Below are 20,557 nucleotides of genomic sequence, written 5' to 3'. Positions count from 1 at the left end.
TTTGGCGGAATGTGAATGGTCTGAACGGACAGTAAACCTTACGATAGTTACTCATAACGTAAAGGTTTCAAGCAAACCTCCGTCCGGGGTTCAACGGGACGAGACCAGGCCGCTCGCAGACCAGCACGCCGTTCTGAGCCCCGATTCCCCACGTGACTTGAATGCAGCATCAGTGAGTGTAGTTTAAAGATTCGACTGTTTTCGTATGAGGTTCCTGGCGAGTCCCTCGATGAAAAGGGAGTCGTTCCGTTCATGATTCGTAGTTGTTGTTTTTTTTTTTTTTGCTTTGTGGTGACGTTCGCTAGAGGAAAAGTTGATTTGAGTTTATTGCACCCAAGTGCTTCTTAAAGACGTGACTTTAAGGACGGATGTAAAGAGACTGGGACACATCTGACAAGTGATTTCTAAGCAACCTCCCGAGGGGGGGACAAACGAGAAACTGGACATTTTCTGTCCCGTGGTTTCCCAGGAAGTTTGGCCGTATAACTCTGGGGTTTCTTAAAAAATAAGAAATAAAAATAAAAAATCCTTCCGTTCGCAGTCACTGCATGCCACCGCAGCGCTGCTAAACTGCGTATCTCGGCGTTTTACGTTGTTACGTTATGACCCCCGAGTCGTATACAACGATTCATTCGCTACGAACGAGCCGTTCACAGGTCTCGCATCACTAGTGTAGCTCCGCTTCCCCTGCGAAGGAATGCCTCTGCCACATCTCCGCCAGGATGGCCACCCATCAACTGTTTCCCCGATAACAATGAGGCCGCGCAAGAGCAGCGTATCGCCTTGATTAATCGTGAGTGCTTTTTTCCCCGTGTGTGATTGTGTGTGTATGTCCCCCCCCCCCGCCGCCCACCTCCCCGATAAAAAACAAGGCTTGTTAGCGTTAGCCGGTGTCATTGAGGCTGGTAGTATTGGGGAAGCTAAGCTGACGTTGCTAGCAGCAGCAGCAGCAGCAGCAGCACAGGATAGCGTTACCTCCAGCCAGGCAGCTTCAGCCGGACTCGTATTACAGCCTTACACCTTGTACATCATCTACATTTGTTTCCCCTCAAAACAGCACGTTTCGACTATTGTGTCGATCGAGTTTTTTCTCTAAGATAGCCTATAGCAAAGCGTTAAAGACGAGCTAATGCTAGTAGCATTGAGCATTCCAAATAATGAATAGATAGCTACATAGATACTTTATTCTTCTCCAGCTCACATCAAAACGATAGGCAGATATAATAACGTTATACATATAAAAAAGCAACATACAATAAGTCAAAAAAAAAAGAATGGCAAATAATGGCCATACACAATTAACCTAGTCATTTTCAAAATAGAAAAACTTGAAAATTGACCGTCACCAATTCGAAAATAGAAAATTGTGTACGTTTGCATAAATACATACAATAAAATCTGTAATACACTGTGTGTACCAGGTTGTAAAACCAAATGGGTATAGCAGTGTAATATATACAGTAACAGATTGGGGTTTCATCACATCTCCCTGTCTCAGGTCACCCAGGTCAAGCATAGTGCACAACCTGCAGCCCAGAATTAAATCTTCTGATGGGATCCTATGTGTCATCTTTTGCCATATTTACATCTTTATTGTCTTTATTTCTACAGGTGCTACTCAGGACAACGTTGTAAGTGAGCTCAGCCACCATTGCATATAGATCAAGAACACCTGTCCAGTCTGAAACATAAAGGTGCCGGCGCCAATTCAGAAACTGGCATCGTCTGAAATCCAGGATGGATCCTTAATTCTGTCAGGCATCGCTATTGCTGTATGCAGTGACACTCGCCCTCGGTTACTGTGCGAACAAATTGTGGAGCCTTCAATTTGTGAGTCTCATCCATTTTTTTCTGTTGAGCGTCGGGTCCGTTCAAGGCTACATTCCGAGATGTTTTCAGCTTTGAAAAAGCTTGTGGGCTCTGAGCCAGGGCAGCTCAGGGATAAGAACATTCCCGCTGGCCTGCAGTCCATGAACCAAAGTCTACAGAGGCGTTTCGCCAAAGGGGTCCAGTATAACAGTAAGCCCTCAAGAAACTTTCATCCCAGAAATGTGTTCCACTTGTATCTGGTCGATACTATGTGAATTCTCGCCCCCCAAAAGTCCTTGAAAAAAAACAAAAACAAAAAAAAACGCGATCACTGAAAACCTGTGATATTTCCTCTGGTTATGTTATTCAAATCAACAAAGTAATGGCATTTTTCCAGATCGCTTTTTTAACGGCATCGTTTATGACAGGGAAATGTACATTTAATTCAGCATGGCTGAAATAAACATTTATAATAGTAGATGACAATGAGATTAATAATATATAGATAGATGAATGGAAGGATGGATATAATAGGTATATTAATAGAAATAATTTATAGTGAGACTAAGATTATATTGTATAAAGATTGTATAAATAAAGATTACATTAAAAATGGATTAAATTTGATTTGCGTGAAGTTCTTAAAAAAAGAAAATAATGCTTAAAACAAAGTTCTAGTTGAAAGTCCTTGAATTTAGTTTTGTAATGACAGATTGAAACTTGTGTAGCTCTTGTGCACTTGCAGTGAATTCTGTTATGTTGTGAAGTTGCTTTTTTTTTAAAGTATCAGACCGCACTACCATTTTATTGCATGTAATTATTTTCTACAATGAGCCGGGGGGGATGTCCCTGTAAGTTGTTATTAACACTATTTGAATTCATATTACTTTTATTACTTGCGCTGTGTGTTAAATGTCCTCTTCCCTCTCCCACACAATCCAGTGAAAATAGTTATCCGTGGTGACAGAAACACTGGCAAAAGCACTCTATGGCACCGACTGCAGGGCAAGAAGTTCCTGGAGGAATACATACCCACTCAGGAGATCCAGGCCACGAGTATACACTGGAATTACAAAAGTAAGGCTCGACCCCCAACCATCTGCAATCACCTGAGAATTCAAGAATGTATCAACTTCCACTTTTATCGTCACTTGTTTGGTTTCCGATTTGACACGTGTCTCTGTGCGTTAACTATTTCCAGTGGCCCCGTACCAAGGTAAATATTTAGATATTTCATATATAGGGATGTTCGAATTTTCTCAGTGGCGTAGTTGTATACCTACATGTAGGAGGTATTTACCAACCAGTAGTTTCTTAGTCTTGAACTCACCTCTAGTTTTTGCCCTTACATTAGATTAATTAGACGATTAGATTGAGATTTTCTGTCAAAATAGTGACATTGCTTTACATCTATCGTGGTTAAGAACATGTGACTGCTAATTAGAAATCGTCTACAGGATGACCAAACCCTACCCTCCCTGTTTCCCTTCAGCTACCGATGACGTGGTCAAAGTGGAAGTGTGGGACGTCGTGGACAAAGGTGAGTGGCTAATGCGCATTCCCGTGAGAGAATTAGGCGAGTATAAGGAGTTTTTGTTTTGTGTCACTCGATGTCAATCACCAGACCGCCTAGATGTTTTTTTAACAACGCCAAAAATGCACGCCTGGGGGGGTTGGTTTGTATCCACGACCCACTGAGCCGCCCACAGTGTTTTGACGCTGCTGTCTCTCTCTCTCTCTCTCGCACCTCTCTCCATGCGCCCGAAATCCCCAAAAAGGCCAAAAATATCCTCTCCCCGAAGGTGGAGGTGAGCGCCACCGGTAATGTGTAGAGCTCGCTTTGTGTGCCGTGGGTTTTGCCCCTCCCATCGGATCTGTTATCGCAACTCAAACATTGCCCAGGTGGGCCGCTAACCACGTTTGCAGTGTGGCTTGAACGAGAATGGGGGGGGGGGGGGGGGGGATTTGCTACCGCAAGAAAAAAAACAGATCACGCCCGAGTGCTTGGAGTGTGTTCGAGTGTATGTTCTTTTCCTTATTTATCCATAGATTGTCAATGAGGAATAAGGAATGCTGCTCCGCTTGCTTTTCAAAATCTTTTTATCGAACGCCTTTATAAGCCTAGCAGTGATGGGAGTCATAGATGGTCTTGTCAGTCGTGTTTACCCGTCTGCTCTGCCCTTCTTCCAGGCAAAGGCAAAAAGCGCGGCGAGAACTTGAAACTGGAGAACGAGCCTCAAGAGGTGATTATCACATGACCATCATGTGCTTTTTTTGTCTTCCTTCTCTCCCTCAAAGAATACAATAGACCCGTTATGTGGGTCAGGGATAGTGTCTGCTTTATTCAGCCTTTGTATGCCTTACAATCAAAGGCTGACGTTTTTACTGCCTTGACAAAACACTAAGTGACTGATTTGACTGGGCTTTTTAATGTTCCTGGTACCAACACCGTGTGAAATGCCAAGAAACTTGAAGTTACAGTCACTCAATTCCTGTAGGGGAGTTTTGAAGTTTTACTTACTTTCGACGACCCCCGTGACCCATTTTAACTAGCTTATCTGTGTCGAGTGAACCGTGATTGTGTGGTGTAATTTGTTCCCAGGTCCCCGGGGGGAAAAAAAAGATTTTCCTCTCGTTGAGACAGCCCGACAGAATAAAGCTTCTTGTATGCGTGTGTATCCGCAGTCCGACGAGGTCGCCCTGGACGCGGAATTCCTGGATGTCTACAAGAACTGCAACGGGGTCATTATGATGTTCGACATCACCAAGCAATGGTACGCGCTGCCTCCATCTGAACCCGCAGGCGTCCATTTTGTGGGAGCTCTAATAGTCTTACAATATGCATGCGAAGATTGGGTTACAGTGAAGTTTGTGGGCGTCTGCCGCAGCCCAGAGCTCGTCAGACGGGGGCATGACGAGTGGGGGGGTGGGGGCAAATATGAAAGCGATTTAAACCCTCCCCCGAGATCCCCTTGAAAGCTCATCGCAGCATACATCCCCTTGTACAAGGATTAAAAAGACGAACGTTCTGTCTTGACCTTTTTTTTGTTTGTTTGTTTTGCTTCTCCTTATTCGGTCAGGACGTTCAACTACATTCTGAAGGAATTGCCCAAGGTGCCCAATCATGTGCCGGTGTGTGTGCTGGGAAACCATCGGGACATGGGCGAACATCGCGTCATCCTTCCCGATGACATCAGAGACCTGATTGCTGGACTCAACAGGTAGAACCACATGTAGAGGCTACTCAACAAACCAACTAAAAGCCGCTGAGAGGCTCAGTAAGGAGGAAACAAATTTTATTGCTGGCGATTGAGGCAGAACATGGCAAAAAACAACAAAAAATATATACTCCCTACACACATCCTCTGTACTGTGTTACCTGATGGCAGGTAACACAGTCAAACCTACCCCCGCTGACGACGATGTACAGCAAACCTAATTAAGTTATAAGTCCTAAGTTATGAATAATAGAAAACAAAATATCCTATATCTTTATCTGACCACATAATAACAAGTTGACTCAAATTAATTCAAGCAATGAAGAATTATTGCTATGGGGATAATAATTAAATACAGACACCAAAGGGTTTTGCCTAGGGTTTTCGAGTCTCCTGGGGTCTTAGGAAAGAAAGAACCAGAAAATTGTGGCCGTTTGATTTGAAATGGTCAGAGAGTCTCTAGTGATCAGTCCCGGATCACTTGGATTTCAAAGTAATTTGGTGCATCGCTGCGTTAGTGGTTGTAACAATTTTTCCGACCATTCGTTACGGATTATCTTATTAGTATTTTTATTCTTAGAAGTAATTTCCGCCTGGGATTATTCTGATTCTGATTCTGATTCCGATTCTGATCTTGTATAGTAACTCAAATGTATTGGTCGAGGACTCAATGTGTCGGTATATGTGAGAGAAAAAGATTATTTGGGTGGCTACTGAAATTGTTGGGCTGTTTTTGTTATACAAAAAAATGGGACCAAATATTAGACCTTAGCAGAGATCGGAATTGAGCCGAAAGTGACTAGTAGGCTTGGGCCGATATTTGCCACCATATGCAATATTTTCACAGTATCAAAATATCGCCCCCCCCGTATGTCCGTGGAACCACGGCGAGCGACGGGCGGCGCTTATTCACTTGCGGGCACAGAGACGATGTACAGTATGTGGATGTATGCACACAACGGTGCAACAGCGAGGAAGCAGATGGAGGATTTGGACGTGGTGGATGGTAAGTTGCAGTTCCAACGCAACCAACAATGCCAGCGACGGGGTGCCCGCAATCGGCGCGCCAAAACAATGTGTTTTTATTTTAGATGTAGGTTTTTTGATTTTACGTCTCCTTATGGAACGAAACAAATGGAACGAAACCATGCTTAATGGGGACACTTTCTCCATGACACTCTCCTCGATCAGTCCCTCTCCATGCGCAATGCGCAGAAAAGAATCTACAAGGTACGAGTCTTGCCCCGTCCCCACACTGTTTTTAGTTGTTTTATTTGGAGGACCAGGGCACTTCGATCGGGGCACAGGGGAGACCCGTGTTAGATTCACACATGTTGATATATTTATGATTCCCCTTATTTATAATTCCCCATTTAAATGTTATCCCTGTGCATTTTATACGCTTCTATCTGTTTTATCCTGTTATTGTAATGCGCATTGACTGACTGTTGAATGGGAGATCCTTCCCGCACGCATGTTATGTGAACGCCTACACGCAACTTGTGCATGGGCGTTCACACGGCTTGTTCTCCGTGATCGCATTAAAGGTTCACTGTCTCTCCAAAGAAAACAAATACTGAGTGTTTTTGATTGTAGATGTATTTATTGTAATTGAATGAAACCAAAAATCACTGCACGCAACCGTGCGTTTGGGCTGGACTGCGTTACAAAATACAATTTTGGATATCGCCCAACCTAGTGACTAGTAATGCCACCAATGTTTTCACAGACCAATGGGATCGTCCTACATCCACTACGCCGAGTCCTCCATGAAAAATGGCTTTGGTTTGAAGTACCTCCACCGGTTCTTTAACATTCCTTTCCTGCAACTTCAGGTCAGTTCTTCAGCACAAATTGCTATGATTAATCGCGATTAATTGCTTTTTTTTGTACCCTTAAGACTGAGGCTTGTAATCGTCTATATTTTTAAACATTATATCTTCAAATTAATCACCAACTTACCAAATTCATTTAGAACCCACACAAAGAAAGTGCATTTTAAATCACATAATATGATTTAATGCCAGACTTCAAGCAGTCATTCAGTTAAACAGTGTACGCTCTCTGTACCTTCATTAGTGGATCATGAACAGGTAATTAATTTGATCTGTCTTATTACCTTAAGGAGAATTTCAAGCTTTAATTCTGAATATATTATCCAATATATTTCTGCGTCAAAGCGGCAGAGTTCTTCCGAGATCAAAACTTTGACTTTGATACCGATGCCAGCTTTGGTACCTTGATACAGATACCAAATCGATAGCACAGTAAATCACTAATTTACTGCCCTAGTTATTATCATAATCTCCAATATTAGCGTAACTGTTTGTTGTTGTTTTTTAGCAATGTCAACAGGTATAGCAGCTTATTTGGTTACATTTTTCTGATGATTTATTGACTATTTAAAATGGGATTCAAAATGTGTTCGAATCCCCAGACTCTTACTCTACATGTATCTCCGTGCTATGACTAGTATGAATACTGATCTCAAGTCCTCTGTCTGTCTGTCTGTCTGTCTGTCTGTCTGTCTGTCTGTGTGTGTCTGTCTCTGTGTGTGTCTGTCTCTGTGTGTGTCTGTGTGTGTGTCTCTCTGTCTGTCTGTCTGTCTGGCCACACAGAGGGAGACCCTCCTGAGGCAGCTGGAGACCAACCAGCTGGACATGGACGCCACCCTGGAAGAGCTCTGCGTTCAACAGGAAACCGAGGATCAAAATTACGAGATGTATGCTAAGTTGTTTTTGGTTTTTTTCCTCGTCGCTGTCAGAGAGAAATCCGTGTTGCATAACACCACATTCAGACTTTTAGACTTGGCGACTAGTCTAAGTTTGAACTTCCATTTAAACGTCAGGAAAATTAATCGTTAGGAACATACCTATTCTAAATGTGTCAGAACAACCAGGGGACTGAACATTTTGTTAATTTATCAGTAACACCAACACAATAACTTATAATCAACCTTTAAAATTGAAATTTAATTTACAATCACTGTGGCGTGCACGCATGAAGCAAGTTTATTTTAAATATTTTTCCCTGTAACCAATGATCACCAAACCCTCACTGTGTACTGTGTTCCACTCCCACACCCGCAGCTTTCTTGAGAACCTGGAGTCTCGCAGTAAGGGCTACGGCTCCCCGGGCGGTCCGGCCAACGGCCAGAGCCCCTCCTCGGGGTCCCAGTCCCCCATCGTGCCGCCTAGCAGGGCCTCCACAGGCAGCTCCAGCCCAGGCACCCCACAGCCCCCCATCCCCTCCCAGATACTGCCTCATTCGCAGACTCTGGCCTCCTCCTCCTCCTCACCACCTCCTCCTCCTACTCCTACTCCCTCTCAACCAGCCCTACAAGCGGTAGCCGGCGGGGCAGCTTCCCTACCGGCAGAGTCTAAGCTGCCGGCGCAGTCCACCGAGCACCCAGGGGCCCCTCAGGCCCCTGCCCCGCCGGGGGCGGAGGCCGCAGGGGTGCAGCCCCCAGCACAGAAACGCAGCTTCATCTCTCGCTGGTTCGGCTCCTCTGCTGCTACAGACACGCCCTCTGCCGCACCGGGTAAGTCTCTCCTCACTGCCATAATTTGATATTGATCATTTGATGGTATTTTGGGGATGACTATTGGTGCGAAACAAATATTTGCAAAACAGTCATGAGTAGTGGAGGTAGAGGTATTGATTAGAACAGCTATAACAGTCCATTAAGTTCATTGCATGACGTAAAGTAATGCAGCTTAAAGATGACATTTAACTCTATCACAATATAACATAACCAAAATCCCAGACAAAATCTAGTCTCATATCACGATATCAATGTAATGTGTGACTGTAACGATTACAGACCTGCCAACCTGCACGCAATTCTTGGTAATAATACGCAGGTACGAAATGCCAGCTGGAACGATGCAAAAATAAATATTTATATATATATATATATATATATATATATATATATATATATATATCATTGTTTAATGACGGAAAACAATCAATAAAAAAACAATACCGTACATTTTTGCAATTTTTTTAACTACATCGCTCGGATTGGACCTGACGCTACGACCTTGTGCTTGTGGTTCTGTAACCTCTCTCCTCTCTGAGTTAAATGGGAAGTGGGGGAGTTATAATAAAGCACAAAAATGTGTCTGTCCAAAATGTGATCAATGTCACATATTTTCAGATTCTGTGCCGGTCAGATTTACACGCCTGACACAGTGCTCATCTACTGTACTTGTAAAAATGCTGCAATATTCAAACCCGGGTCCAACGTAATGTAACGTAGTTGCGTAGTTGACGGTCAAAAAAGAGAGCAAAAGAGAGAAAATGTCGGCTGGAGATACTTCAAGGTAAACAAAGAAAATTATATAAATTATTTATCTATTGCCTGACAATATTCAAAACTTGTGCAGACTGCTTATCTACCTCTGTCACAACAGCGGAGCATCTGCTCTGATTGTTCTTAGTGCACGAAAAGTTTGACTCTTTTTTGAAACTCGGTTCTGGACAAGGCACTCAGTACGAGTCGTTCGATTTGATTACTGAATCAAATCGAACGACTCGTACTGAGTGCGTGATTTGCATGATGAGCAAAGGAGGACTTCTAGTGAACGAGAATGAGAAGAGTCAGCAATTTATTTATTTGGAATGATTGCAATTGATTTTGGAATGGCAAGTACTATATAAATAAAATAGAAAGGTATATCTGCACGTAAAAGTTTGAACTGGACATTTCCGTGTTAGTTTTATGTTGTGTCCTACTAAAGTTAGGAGGTAGGCTACAGGTTTCATTATACTTATTATAGGGACTTGGTGACAGTCCCATATTCTATTTTACCGGAACTCAGTAACAATTTTATGTTCTATTTTATTTGAACTCAGGGACAGTTTCATGTTCTATAATTGTTCCATAGTGTATAATGAACAATAATAAACAGTGTCAAACTCAGAAATCTCACTATTGTGAAAATTGCAGGTAGTCTGTATGTGTAGCTGTTCTATCACGTGATGTATTTGTCATTGACGTACAACAGATATACCCAATGAGACCAAATAATAAGAAAATTTGATTTCCCTGATTACAGATATGAACTCAAAATAATCAGGCAACAATGTAAAATGTATTAAATAGTCAATGTTTTATTATGCAATTGAATGAATCGGCCAAAATCTGAATCAGCAGGTCAGACTTAGAAAAATAGCAATCGGCCAAGAAGATTGCAATCAGTGCATCTGTATGTTGGTTAACTTTACAATGGGTATATCCGAATGAGACAAATGTGTATACTGTACTGTTAGCAGTAGTAGCTCGCATACGATGTGATTATACTCGTAAGGGCTACGGTGTGAATAACTGATGGAGTCATTCAGCTGCAGTAACTCAAACACCACAGAGACTGCCTGTTACACTACTGTGGTACTCAAAATATTTTCCCAAGGTTGGCAGGTCTGTTATCGTCGTGAAAACATCTTGTTTAAGCTTCAGTATTGTAATCGGACTACTTTTCCGATTCCTTTCAATCGCTCTAAAACTAAGCAAATAACATGATATTTCCTACAACTGCAACAAAACAGTCTTCCTTGTGTATATATATACACCAATCAGCCACAACGTTAAAACCACAGATAGGTGAAGTGGACCTTGACCAATTGTGTTCCAATGGCTCCTGTCAAGGGGTGAGATATATTGGGCAGCAAGTTAACAGTCAGTTCTCGAAGTTGATGTGTTGAAACAGGAAAACTGGGCAAACATAAGGATCTACGCGACTTTGACAAGGGCCAAATTGTGTTGGCTTGACGACTGGGTCAGAGCATCTCCAAAACGACAGGTCTTGTGGGGGGGGTTCCCGGTATGCAGTGGTTAATACCTACCGAAAGTGGTCTAAGGAAGGACAACCAGTGAACCGACGACAGGCGCCCATGGGCTCATTGATGTGCTTGGGGAGTGAAGTCTAGCCCATCTGGTTTGATCCCACAGAAGAGCTACTGTAGCACAAATTGCTGAAAAAGTTAATGCTGCTATGATAGAAAGGTGTCAGAGCAAACAGTGCATCACAGCTTGCTGCACATGAGGCTGCATAGCCACAGACTGGTCAGAGTGCCCATGTTGACCCCTGTCCACCACAGAAAGCGCCTAAAATGGGCACGTGAGTGTCAGAACTGGACCATGAAGCAATTGAAAAAGGTGGCCTGTTCTGATGTATAACGTTATCTTCTACATCATGTGGATTGCCGGGGTTGGGGTCCGATCTGATCGAGCATCTGTGGGATTTGCTGGAACAACAAGCCCGATCCTTGGGGGCCCAGAACTCACAACTTACAGGACTTAATGGATCTGTTGCGAACGTCTTGGTGCCAGATACCACAAGACACCTTCAGAGGTCTTATGGAGTCTATGCCTTCACAGCTGTTTTGGCGGCAGGACGAGGAGCTACACAATATTAGTGGTTATTTGTGGTGGTTTAATGTTGTAGCTCATTTGTGTATATATACACTATACTGTATGTTTTAAGTTGCGTATTATATATAACTTATCTTACTTATATCCAACACAAATAAAAAAAGAAATTTGATTCAGGCTACATTGCTTCATTGCTGATACCAATGTTTCTGACTTCCTGTGAAAAGTCATGTCTCTGTGGGAAACACTGGATAGACATTGGCCACTGCCATCAGTAAATGTCATTTGATTTGCCGATGGTGGTCAAAAAGATGAATATCTGCTGATACTGATGTACAGCCGATAAATTGGTGCATCCCTCCTGAAAACTGTGTCCAACTTTACATGTGAAAAAGATTATTTATCAGTCTAGCTTTAATACTTGCATTAAAGATGTTTTTCTATTATTTCATATGTATGAGACATACACTTACTGTGCACATTAGGTGTTCCACTGGGTAGGGGCTCCCTTTGCTCTCAGAACAGCCTCAATTCTTCTTGGCATGGATTCCACAAGATTTTGGAAACATTCCTTTGAGATTCTGGTCCAGGTTGACATGATTGCATCATGCAATTCCTGCAGATTTCTCAGCTGCAAATTCATGCAGCGAGTCTCCCATTTCTATCACATCCCAAAGGTGTTCTATTTGATTCAGATCCTGTGACTGGGAAGGCCACTGAAGAATATTGAACTTTTGCTTTGTGACATGGTGCATTATCATGCTGGAAGTAACCATTAGAAGATGGATTAATTGTGGCCATGAAAGGGTGCACATGGCCAGCAACAATACTCATATAGGCTGTGGCATTCTAGGTGATGATTGATTGGTATCAACAGGCCCAAAGTGTGCCAAGAAAAATTCTCCACAGCATTACACAACCGCTACCAGCCTCGACTGTTGACACAAGGCAGATTGGGTCCATGGATTCATGCTGATGACAGCAAATTCTTTCCATAACCACCTGTGTGTCTCAGCAGAAATCCAGAATTATCAGACCAGGCTACATTTTTCTAGTCTTCAACTGTCCATTTTTGGTGAGCCTGTGCTCACTGCAGTCTCAGCTTTCTGTTCTTGGCCGACAGAAGTGTAACCCGACGTGGTCTTCTGCTGTTGTAGCCCGTCCGCCTCAAGCTTCGATGTGTTGTGCATTCTGAGATGTTTTTTTGCTCACCACAATATTACAGTGTGGTTATCGGAGTTACCGTAGACTTTCTGTCAGCTCTAATCAGTTTTGCCATTCTCCGTTGACCTCTCTCATCAACAAGGCGTGTCCGTCCGCAGAATTGCCACCCACTGGATGTTTTTAGTTTTTCACACCATCCTGAGTAAACTCGAGAGATTGTTTTGCGTGAAAATCCTAGGAGATCTAGCCTGGGAATCAGCTGAATCTGCAAGCTCATGGTTCATTTGCTCTAGCAGAATACATCTGGCCCCCCTCCCATTCGAACAGATTTCCACCCGACCAGGCCAGGGTCAGTCCAATCACAGCCGTTTATCTAAGATGGGGCAGGTTTGATACGATGACGATGCAGACGAGAGTCATTGGCTCACCTTACCAAGATGGCTGCAGCTGACATGGAATGGTCTATTGAATCCACTATTGTGACAGTGTTAAACAAACTGGATGGTATATGTTCTATAAAAAGATTTGTTTGATAAGAGAGATGTGTTTGCCGTACTTCCGACAGGATTTGGTAAAAGTTTCATTTACCAACCCACTCTCTCAGCGCTACGTCACACGTTTCATTGCTCGATTGGTTGTAGGTCTATTCAATTGCGTCCAGAGAGGTCTATTCAATTGGTCTTCGCCTATTGGTACCACCCCTTGGAAATTGAAAATTGAAATTTAACTAAGAGATTCCAGATTAATACGCATTTGGGAATTGGTCTGGCAACACCAGGCAACCGAAAATCAGCTGTTTTAAGCTGTAATTAAGTTCTCCATGAGTGTATATATTCATACCCTTCTAAGTTGATGGGACCAGTTTCTGTTGAAATAAGACAAATGAGTCTATATGCACATTATACCTTTTTTCTTGATGGGGTTTAGTATCCTCACCTCCCAGTTTTTTATTCCATTTTTATTTATTCTCCTCAGAAGAAGGTGCTGAACCCATGTGTCCTGCAAAGGTCCAGAGTGTGGACGACTTCATCCCAGATGAGAGACTGGACAAGAGCTTTCTGGAGGACAGTCTGCCCTCCAGGACTAAAGTGCCCCAACCTGCACCTACTGCTGCTGTAGACAGCGACAGGTAACCATGTTTATTCGTATCCCAAAATTCAGTAAATGGCCTTTTGAGGTCATGTGGTTTTTGAACTCTATACTTTGATGACCAAAATGTGAATGACTTTTGCTGCTCATGATAAAATGAGAAGTTCTATTTAGGACCATTGTGCAACCATACTCCATAAGACATTTCAAGACAACTGCCTTTGATGAGCATTTGTCATCATTTTTTTATCTCATGAAACTGTGTTCTTATTTATATTATTTTCAAGATGAATATAGTCTTTTAAAATGCTTGCTATAGAATACTATCGTGGTGACACACACTTTTTGTAGTGAATGGGGAAAGAATCTTGGAAGTAGGCGGGGTCGATAAGCTCACCAAAACAGGGCCCTTATTTTTTTAATGAATTAAAAAACATTTTTAATCACACTTCCTGTTTTCTGGCCCAGTGACGGCGATGTTAAGGGGAACCCCATGGTGGCCAGATTCGAGGATGAGCTCGACCCGGACGACACAGAGCCAGTCCTGCCCCCGCCCAGGGCCACGCCCCAGAGCAAGAACATCATCCTGACCAGCGACGAGGAGGAGGGGGAAGAAGAGATGGGTGAACCGCCGGCCCCCGTTGTCACCAAGGGCTTAGACCTGGACAGCGAGCCTGAGCTGATCAAGTACGTTTGGGCTTGGAATTAAACCCGTCCCCAATTATCACATTCACTTAAATTAATTCTCCTGTAACCCTGCCATTTTCATGGTGAGCACCAACCACCTGAGCAGTTTTAATCTACTTCTTTACATGAGTACATTTTTGAGCAATCAGCCACAACATTAAAACCAAGGGCCAAATTGTGATGGTTAGTGGCTAAAACCACTGACCTATAAAACTAGACACATTAAGCGCATCCATCCATTTTGTTGGACCTGGTTCTACAACTGCAGCTGCATTTAAAAATTCTGGGAGGGGCTCTCAACCGATGATTTTCGAGTTAAAAGGTTTAAAAGATTATACTTTTATGGTGTACACAGCGTACATCATAAAAGTATCATCATCATCTTAATAGATAAAAAAAAATACAAGTAAAATTTAGGCACATCTTTAGAGTTGTCAGATTTGACACAAATATTACATTACAGCTGCAGAAGCAGCGGGGGAAACCTCCCTGCAGTGATTCATAAGTATTTCTGACCTTTCCCTTGACCCTTTTCCCAGGCCTGTCATCAATATTGCAAAACCCAAGGCGACCTCCAAAGCGCCCATCTCCCTCACCCTGACCCCAGCGGTGGAGCAGCCAGGGAAGAAGAAGAGGAAGGATGGGGCCCCTCCCCAGGCCGAGGACTCCGACACGGACGTTGAGGTCCCAGTAGCCCAGCAGATGCTCTCTTTTGTCATGGACGACCCCGACTTTGAATCTGAGGTGTCCGACACACCGAAAGTAGCCAAGGTAATAGCCATGGCTTGGAACAAAATTTATGTCATATTATTGTATTTTGTGTTTTAACATTTATTTTTAATTCATTATGTCATCAAATGTGATGAACTGGGTTGATATAATAAACATGAGACCTTGAATTCATTAGTGGGTATCGAGAAAGATTCTTCCACATCGCTGTGGTTTCCCAACCATTTTTTCTGCCACGGCACAATTTTTTCTTTTTTACAATCACATATCCTCAAGACACATTACCATCCCCTTAACCACTAGCAATGTCACAAACACATAGAGCTGTGCTTATCATTATTGCGTACTAATAGTTAATGATGCAAGACTTGAGTTTGTAGCGAACAGATCTTTTAGATAAAAATATAATGACTCTTTACTGAGTGACTCGTCAAGAACCAAACCTCGAAAAGGAGTTGAACCTTCTGATAGTTCTCACATTCCATGTGAAGCTTGTTCTGATGAACACAGAGCTGCTATCCTAGTTGGAACTGACGAATTATTGCAGCCATGCAATTTTGATCTTGCAACACAAGAGCTAGTTTCCATTATTTGGTTTGATTTCGGTGGAATTTGAAACAATTTTCACAGCACAGAGGTTGAAAAACACTTTGTTGAGAGGACGGTCATTTTGTTCATCCCAAGCACCAATTGAGGCTGAAAGCTGCTGTAGCCCAAGGTGTAGCGAGGAACGATCTACGCCGTTAGTCATAGCGCTGCACCACGCTGTCACCCGCAGGACGCCTTCCCGGTGAGGGACGAGCTGCTGTCAGACCTGTCCGACGACGACGTCCAGCTTGCCAAGGTTCCCGAGCCGCTGAGGCCCACGGCCATCTCCTTCAAACACAAGAATGACACAGACTTGTTTGGCCTGGGCTTCCAAGAGGAGGCTCCCGCCCCCAGGGACAGCAGTGACGAGCAGGAAGGCAAGTCTCAGGTTCACCCTGGCCACCTCCATGTGCTGGTTGATATGGATGGACACTTTGATCAGTAAATATCTTGACCCAGGGAGGGAGTCAAGAGAAAGTCCAAAGTTGTTTTGTTTGTTTGCTTTTTAAGACCTCTCCAAATGTGTTCTCATCCAGTACACAAACAGGCGTGCGGCCCTTGTGAACTTTTATCTCTCCTGGCTTCTCTTTCAGAGAAAGAAGGCAAACATTCCACAAAAGAGAAGAAGAAAAAGAAGAAGAAAAGCAAAGAGGTCGGTGATTTTGTATGAATAGAAATAAAAGACTTGCTTAACCTTCCGTGGCCTCTCTTATCGCCTTGTCCTTCAACCGCTGTTGCACAGAAACCACTGTTTTTTGGGCGGGTTTTCGGTTTGGTGCTGACTTATCCAGATACTGGCAGGGGCATAGCATGGCCACAGTTTCACAATGTGTCCGTGAATCTGCGTTCGACCAGGTGCTTGAAGTGCTTGAATTTCATCCTCAAAAATGTTAAGTACTGGACTACCTTGAAAATAGCCCCATTTGTGCTGACGTGTTTGAAAAGTCCATTCATAACCTGGAATATCCACCCTGGTTTTGTAATTCAAATCGTAACGTAATTGAACATCTTCAGAATCGCTTTTACGACATAAATTATGTGAAATTTTCATTTAATCCAGCATGGTTAGAAATACACCTATAATTGCAAGATGACACTGTGATTAATAATATATATACCAATATAAATAAGACAATATATTATAATTAATGAAGATCACATTGAAAATTGATTATATTTGTTTTGCGAGAAGTCCTTGAAAATGAAAAAATAACGCTTAGAAAGGTACTTGAAAGTCTTTAAATTTCATTTTGCACAGAACGAACCTTGTCTCTTTCCCCCTTATTTTCGCCAGGAGGACGAGAAGAGCAAGAAGAAACCCAAACACAAGAAGAAGGAGAAAGTGGACACGATGACAACGGCGGTGGCGGCGGCGGGAGATGACAAGGAGAAGAAGAAGAAGAAGTCGCGGGCCAAGAAAAGCGAGGTGGACGAGCTGGAGGACTTCCTGGGCGGTGGGGGAGGCGGCGCGCCCAGGAGAGAGGACGGCGACTACGAAGAACTCTAGGAAAAGGAAAGAGGGGGAGGAAAGAAACAAAAGCACTGAGGTTTTTTTTGTTTGTTGGTGTGTGTGTGTTTGGAACTCAGAAGCCCCTCAGAAAGCGTCTGCAAGCCATACGCCGGGTTGCCCGACAACACCCCGGGCGAATTACTCTTCCGCTCTTCTTCCTCCCCTGCTGCCGCTCTCATCCTGCCCCGTGCAACGTCCTCCACTTACTGTAAAACGACCATCGGTGGACGGACTGAGCCCCTCTCCCTTCCTCTCCTCCCCCTTTACTGTGTGCTTCGAGACTATTGAGCTGGTCGTGCTGAATATTTTCTTACTAAATATGTCCATTACCGTACGGACAGAGCTCTCCAAAGCTCGCAGCGTAGATTCCGTTCCAATTTTGTCCGAAACGCCCGTGCGTTTGGTGTAATTAACTGCGAGCATGCTCAATGACTGACTCCCAGGTTGTTTTTCCCTTTATCCTTGGTTACCCACAGTCCTTTTTTTGACAAATCCATTTCTTCGTCATTCGCAAAGAGCTGTAATTATCACTCTTCTAACGTCCCCGGGTGGGGAAGGGAAACGGACAAAAGTCACGCCTCGCTCCAAAAGTACCACTAAATGTCGACAGGTTGTTGTCTTTTTGGTCGGCGTGTTTGGGTAATCAATCAACATTTTGAAGATCGAAATAATTTGGATAATTCGTCTTGTCCGGTGAATTTGACTGTCCCTTTCTGCTTTGCCCGCTGGTAAATTTGTGCCCCCTCACCCCATTTCCTGATTTCACCACAGGCATTATGTATAGTCAGTGTGTGTGTGTGTGTGTGTTTTCTTTGTTGTTGTTTTTTTTCCATCTGATGCCTTAAGCAGGGTTACTACCAGAGAAGGCTCTGCAGCAGCTCTTCTCGTCCAACCTTTTAAGTGTTCTTACTTTAAAATTAGCTTATCTAGTCGGTCTGGGTTGGAAAGTGTTTTCCCCATCTCTCTCACACACACACACACACACACACACACACACACACACACACACACACACACACTCACTCTACATTCTTCGGTTAGATTGCAGTGAATCAGTACATTTTTCTGTTTTTGTTTGTGACCTTTGTTTGTTTGTTTGGTTTAGGGCCTGGAACCACTAGAGCATTATCACTTACACGTGTTAACATTTTTTTCTGCAAGTGCGACCCTTGCGCTATTTTCTCCTGTGTTAATGCTTTGTTTTCTTTGAGGAAAAACAAAAAAGTCTGTCATCCATTTGAAACGGGCCCCATCCATCTCCTAAACGCTCCGATATTGATTAACATCCATAACACTTTACTTTTTTACGGATAACGAAATGTCACAAATGTCTATTTTTAATTTAATTTTTTACCCAGAGCGAGCGCAGTCTACTCATGACAACATGATAAAAATGACGTGTATTTAAAACATATTTATTCCGAATGTGGAATTGACAAACTGGCAGACTGAAAGAAGACTTTGCTGCCACCCGCTTACAATTTTATTCTATCGGTTTACAACAGTGCTTTGTGTTTGAATATTTCCGGGACGAAACTATGCAGCATTGATCCTGAAATACTGTATTGCTCCACTGATTTGTCTGGTTTGTCATGTGTCGAGGAGAAATGCAGAAAGCACACTTTCAAGTGAAGCATGAGACTTATGTATAGCGAGAAAATAATGTATATAAGTATAAATATATATTTGAAGAGGTTCGTTCCAAAATGAGATATTCTGTTTTGTTTTGTTTTTTCAAAATGGATAAGTTAACCGAATTCCGCTTGTTTTACGGCTGAAAGGAACAAACAGGCCCGCGATGAACGATAAAAAGGCTTTTACCGCCTAACTAAGGAAATGCAAAAAGAGTCACTCATCCGCACCTTTGAAATATCGACCTTCAAAAACGTGTCTAAACGTTTTGGTTTTGAGGTTGTGTTACAGGTAACAAGCTAATGGTAACAGGTAACGTCTTTCGAAATGGACAACAATAGCATTTTGGAACCAAACCCTTCAATTCCCCCCCCCCCCCCCCCATCCCTGACATGTTCCATCTTTACACTATGTGTGAATCTTCGGTTTGCTCAATAAATGCAAACGTTCACTCCTGTAAGAATTTCTACCTCAACACACTGGGAAAGTTGTTTTTGAGGAGCCTGCAGTTCTACATCTTGGCCAGAAGGGGGAAACAGAGAAACCGTGAGCAGTAAATCGTTCCTGGAGCATCCTGATCACTTCAGCCCCGTAGAGACTGCATCGAGTGCATTCTTATCCTCTGGATCAGTGGCTGCCAGAGTTCTAGTCAAAGCACGTCTGTGTTTCTCCCTCTAAAGAAAAAAGTAATTGATTTGTCATTTTAAGTTAAGAGTGGTTTGAGGGCAGTTAATTATCTTTGAAGGTTATATTATCCTTGTCTTGGGTGTTTTTGAATTGCCAAATGTCTTCTAATTTACCTTGTTTGTGTCTTTTCTGCTCGCAGAAAAGGGAAGGATGCGTGGCCATGAGGTTGGTGCGTGATGGATATCGTGCCATCATGCATACAGCTTAAAGAAGGCGCCATCGACGTTAACCACTTACCTCTTGTGTAATAGGCAACTGAAACGGCGATAAAGAGCAATAGGGGTGCAAGAATCCAGCAAACAATGCTCCAAATGTAGGCAACCACGTCTGCAGAGAATTGGGAGACATCTCATGAGATGCTTGACTGGATATATTAATATTAAAATATGTGTGTGCCAGATTATAATGCAACCGATAGCTCCCCTCTTTTTGGTAAAGGAAACTTGAGCGCACAAAGCAACCGCTAGTTACGGTGACCAGATGCCAACAAACCAAATGTGGACAAACTATATTGACGTGGGACACGTTACCAATGCTGAGAGGCAGTCTACAAATTTTGATGTCTAATTTTTAAAAATAAACATTTCTATTCAGCCCCTTAGTTCATAACATCTCTATGCACATTTTCCTCATGAGCCTCGTGTCTACTATGTTGTTTCTCGTCGTATTCCTTTCTATGCATAATTTAAAAACTCCGCTATTTTTGCAAATTTAGCAAAAAAAACTCTGAGAATCACCTTCCACCTGCTTTACCCAGTTATTCACAGTCTTAGTTGTAGCTGCATTTCCTTTTCTTTCTGGTAGTTTCCATCATACGCCGCGTAAATCTGCATAGTTGGTGACTTTGGTGTTTCAAATTTTCACTGATGGGCACAGTAAAGATGGTGACGGCTTAAACTGCACTTGACCCATGTGTATGCAGTTTGATTGACATCCAGCGCAGCCCCATGACGACAGCCTCGGTGTGGCGGTGGCCAGCAGGGCGGGGTTTTCAGAGCTCCCGTGAACGTAGTACCACTTCCTGCTGCTCAATCCGATTCAAACTTTCTAACCCAAGAGTGGTGT

At 43.1% G+C, this 20,557-nt stretch overlaps 1 protein-coding gene across 2 annotated transcripts; it reads left to right on the top strand.

The window, feature by feature from the left end:
* Positions 1–691: 691 nt before the first annotated feature.
* On the top strand, positions 692–19,885 carry rabl6b (RAB, member RAS oncogene family-like 6b). 2 transcript variants are annotated; one of them, XM_080003188.1, is made up of 17 exons: positions 692–793; positions 1,612–2,019; positions 2,752–2,886; positions 3,302–3,349; positions 3,588–3,617; positions 4,000–4,052; positions 4,495–4,583; positions 4,890–5,030; positions 6,757–6,862; positions 7,646–7,749; positions 8,117–8,568; positions 13,546–13,699; positions 14,128–14,346; positions 14,886–15,117; positions 15,854–16,040; positions 16,257–16,315; positions 16,958–19,885. In XM_080003188.1, the coding sequence occupies exons 2-17, from the start codon at positions 1,890–1,892 to the stop codon at positions 17,168–17,170; spliced, it is 2,352 nt and encodes a 783-aa protein (XP_079859314.1). In that variant the 5' UTR covers positions 692–793; positions 1,612–1,889; the 3' UTR covers positions 17,171–19,885. The 2 variants fall into 2 exon arrangements, with proteins under 2 accessions (XP_079859314.1, XP_079859315.1); XM_080003189.1 differs by lacking the exon at positions 3,588–3,617.
* Positions 19,886–20,557: the final 672 nt, after the last annotated feature.

The sequence above is a fragment of the Zeus faber genome (genome assembly GCF_960531495.2).
Source record: "Zeus faber genome assembly, chromosome: 7".
Classification (NCBI taxonomy): domain Eukaryota; kingdom Metazoa; phylum Chordata; class Actinopteri; order Zeiformes; family Zeidae; genus Zeus; species Zeus faber.
The sequence above is the reverse complement of the archived record's forward strand: the minus strand, read 5'-3'. Positions and strand labels throughout refer to the sequence as shown.

Bases quoted from the DNA above. Each gene is read 5' to 3' on its own strand.
- rabl6b (XM_080003188.1), top strand. From the start codon at position 1,890: ATGTTTTCAGCTTTGAAAAAGCTTGTGGGCTCTGAGCCAGGGCAGCTC. The intron at 3,350-3,587 runs GTGAGTGGCTAA...ATCCCCAAAAAG, and splicing joins GTGGGACGTCGTGGACAAAG to GCCAAAAATATCCTCTCCCC. The intron at 4,584-4,889 runs GTACGCGCTGCC...TTATTCGGTCAG, and splicing joins TTCGACATCACCAAGCAATG to GACGTTCAACTACATTCTGA.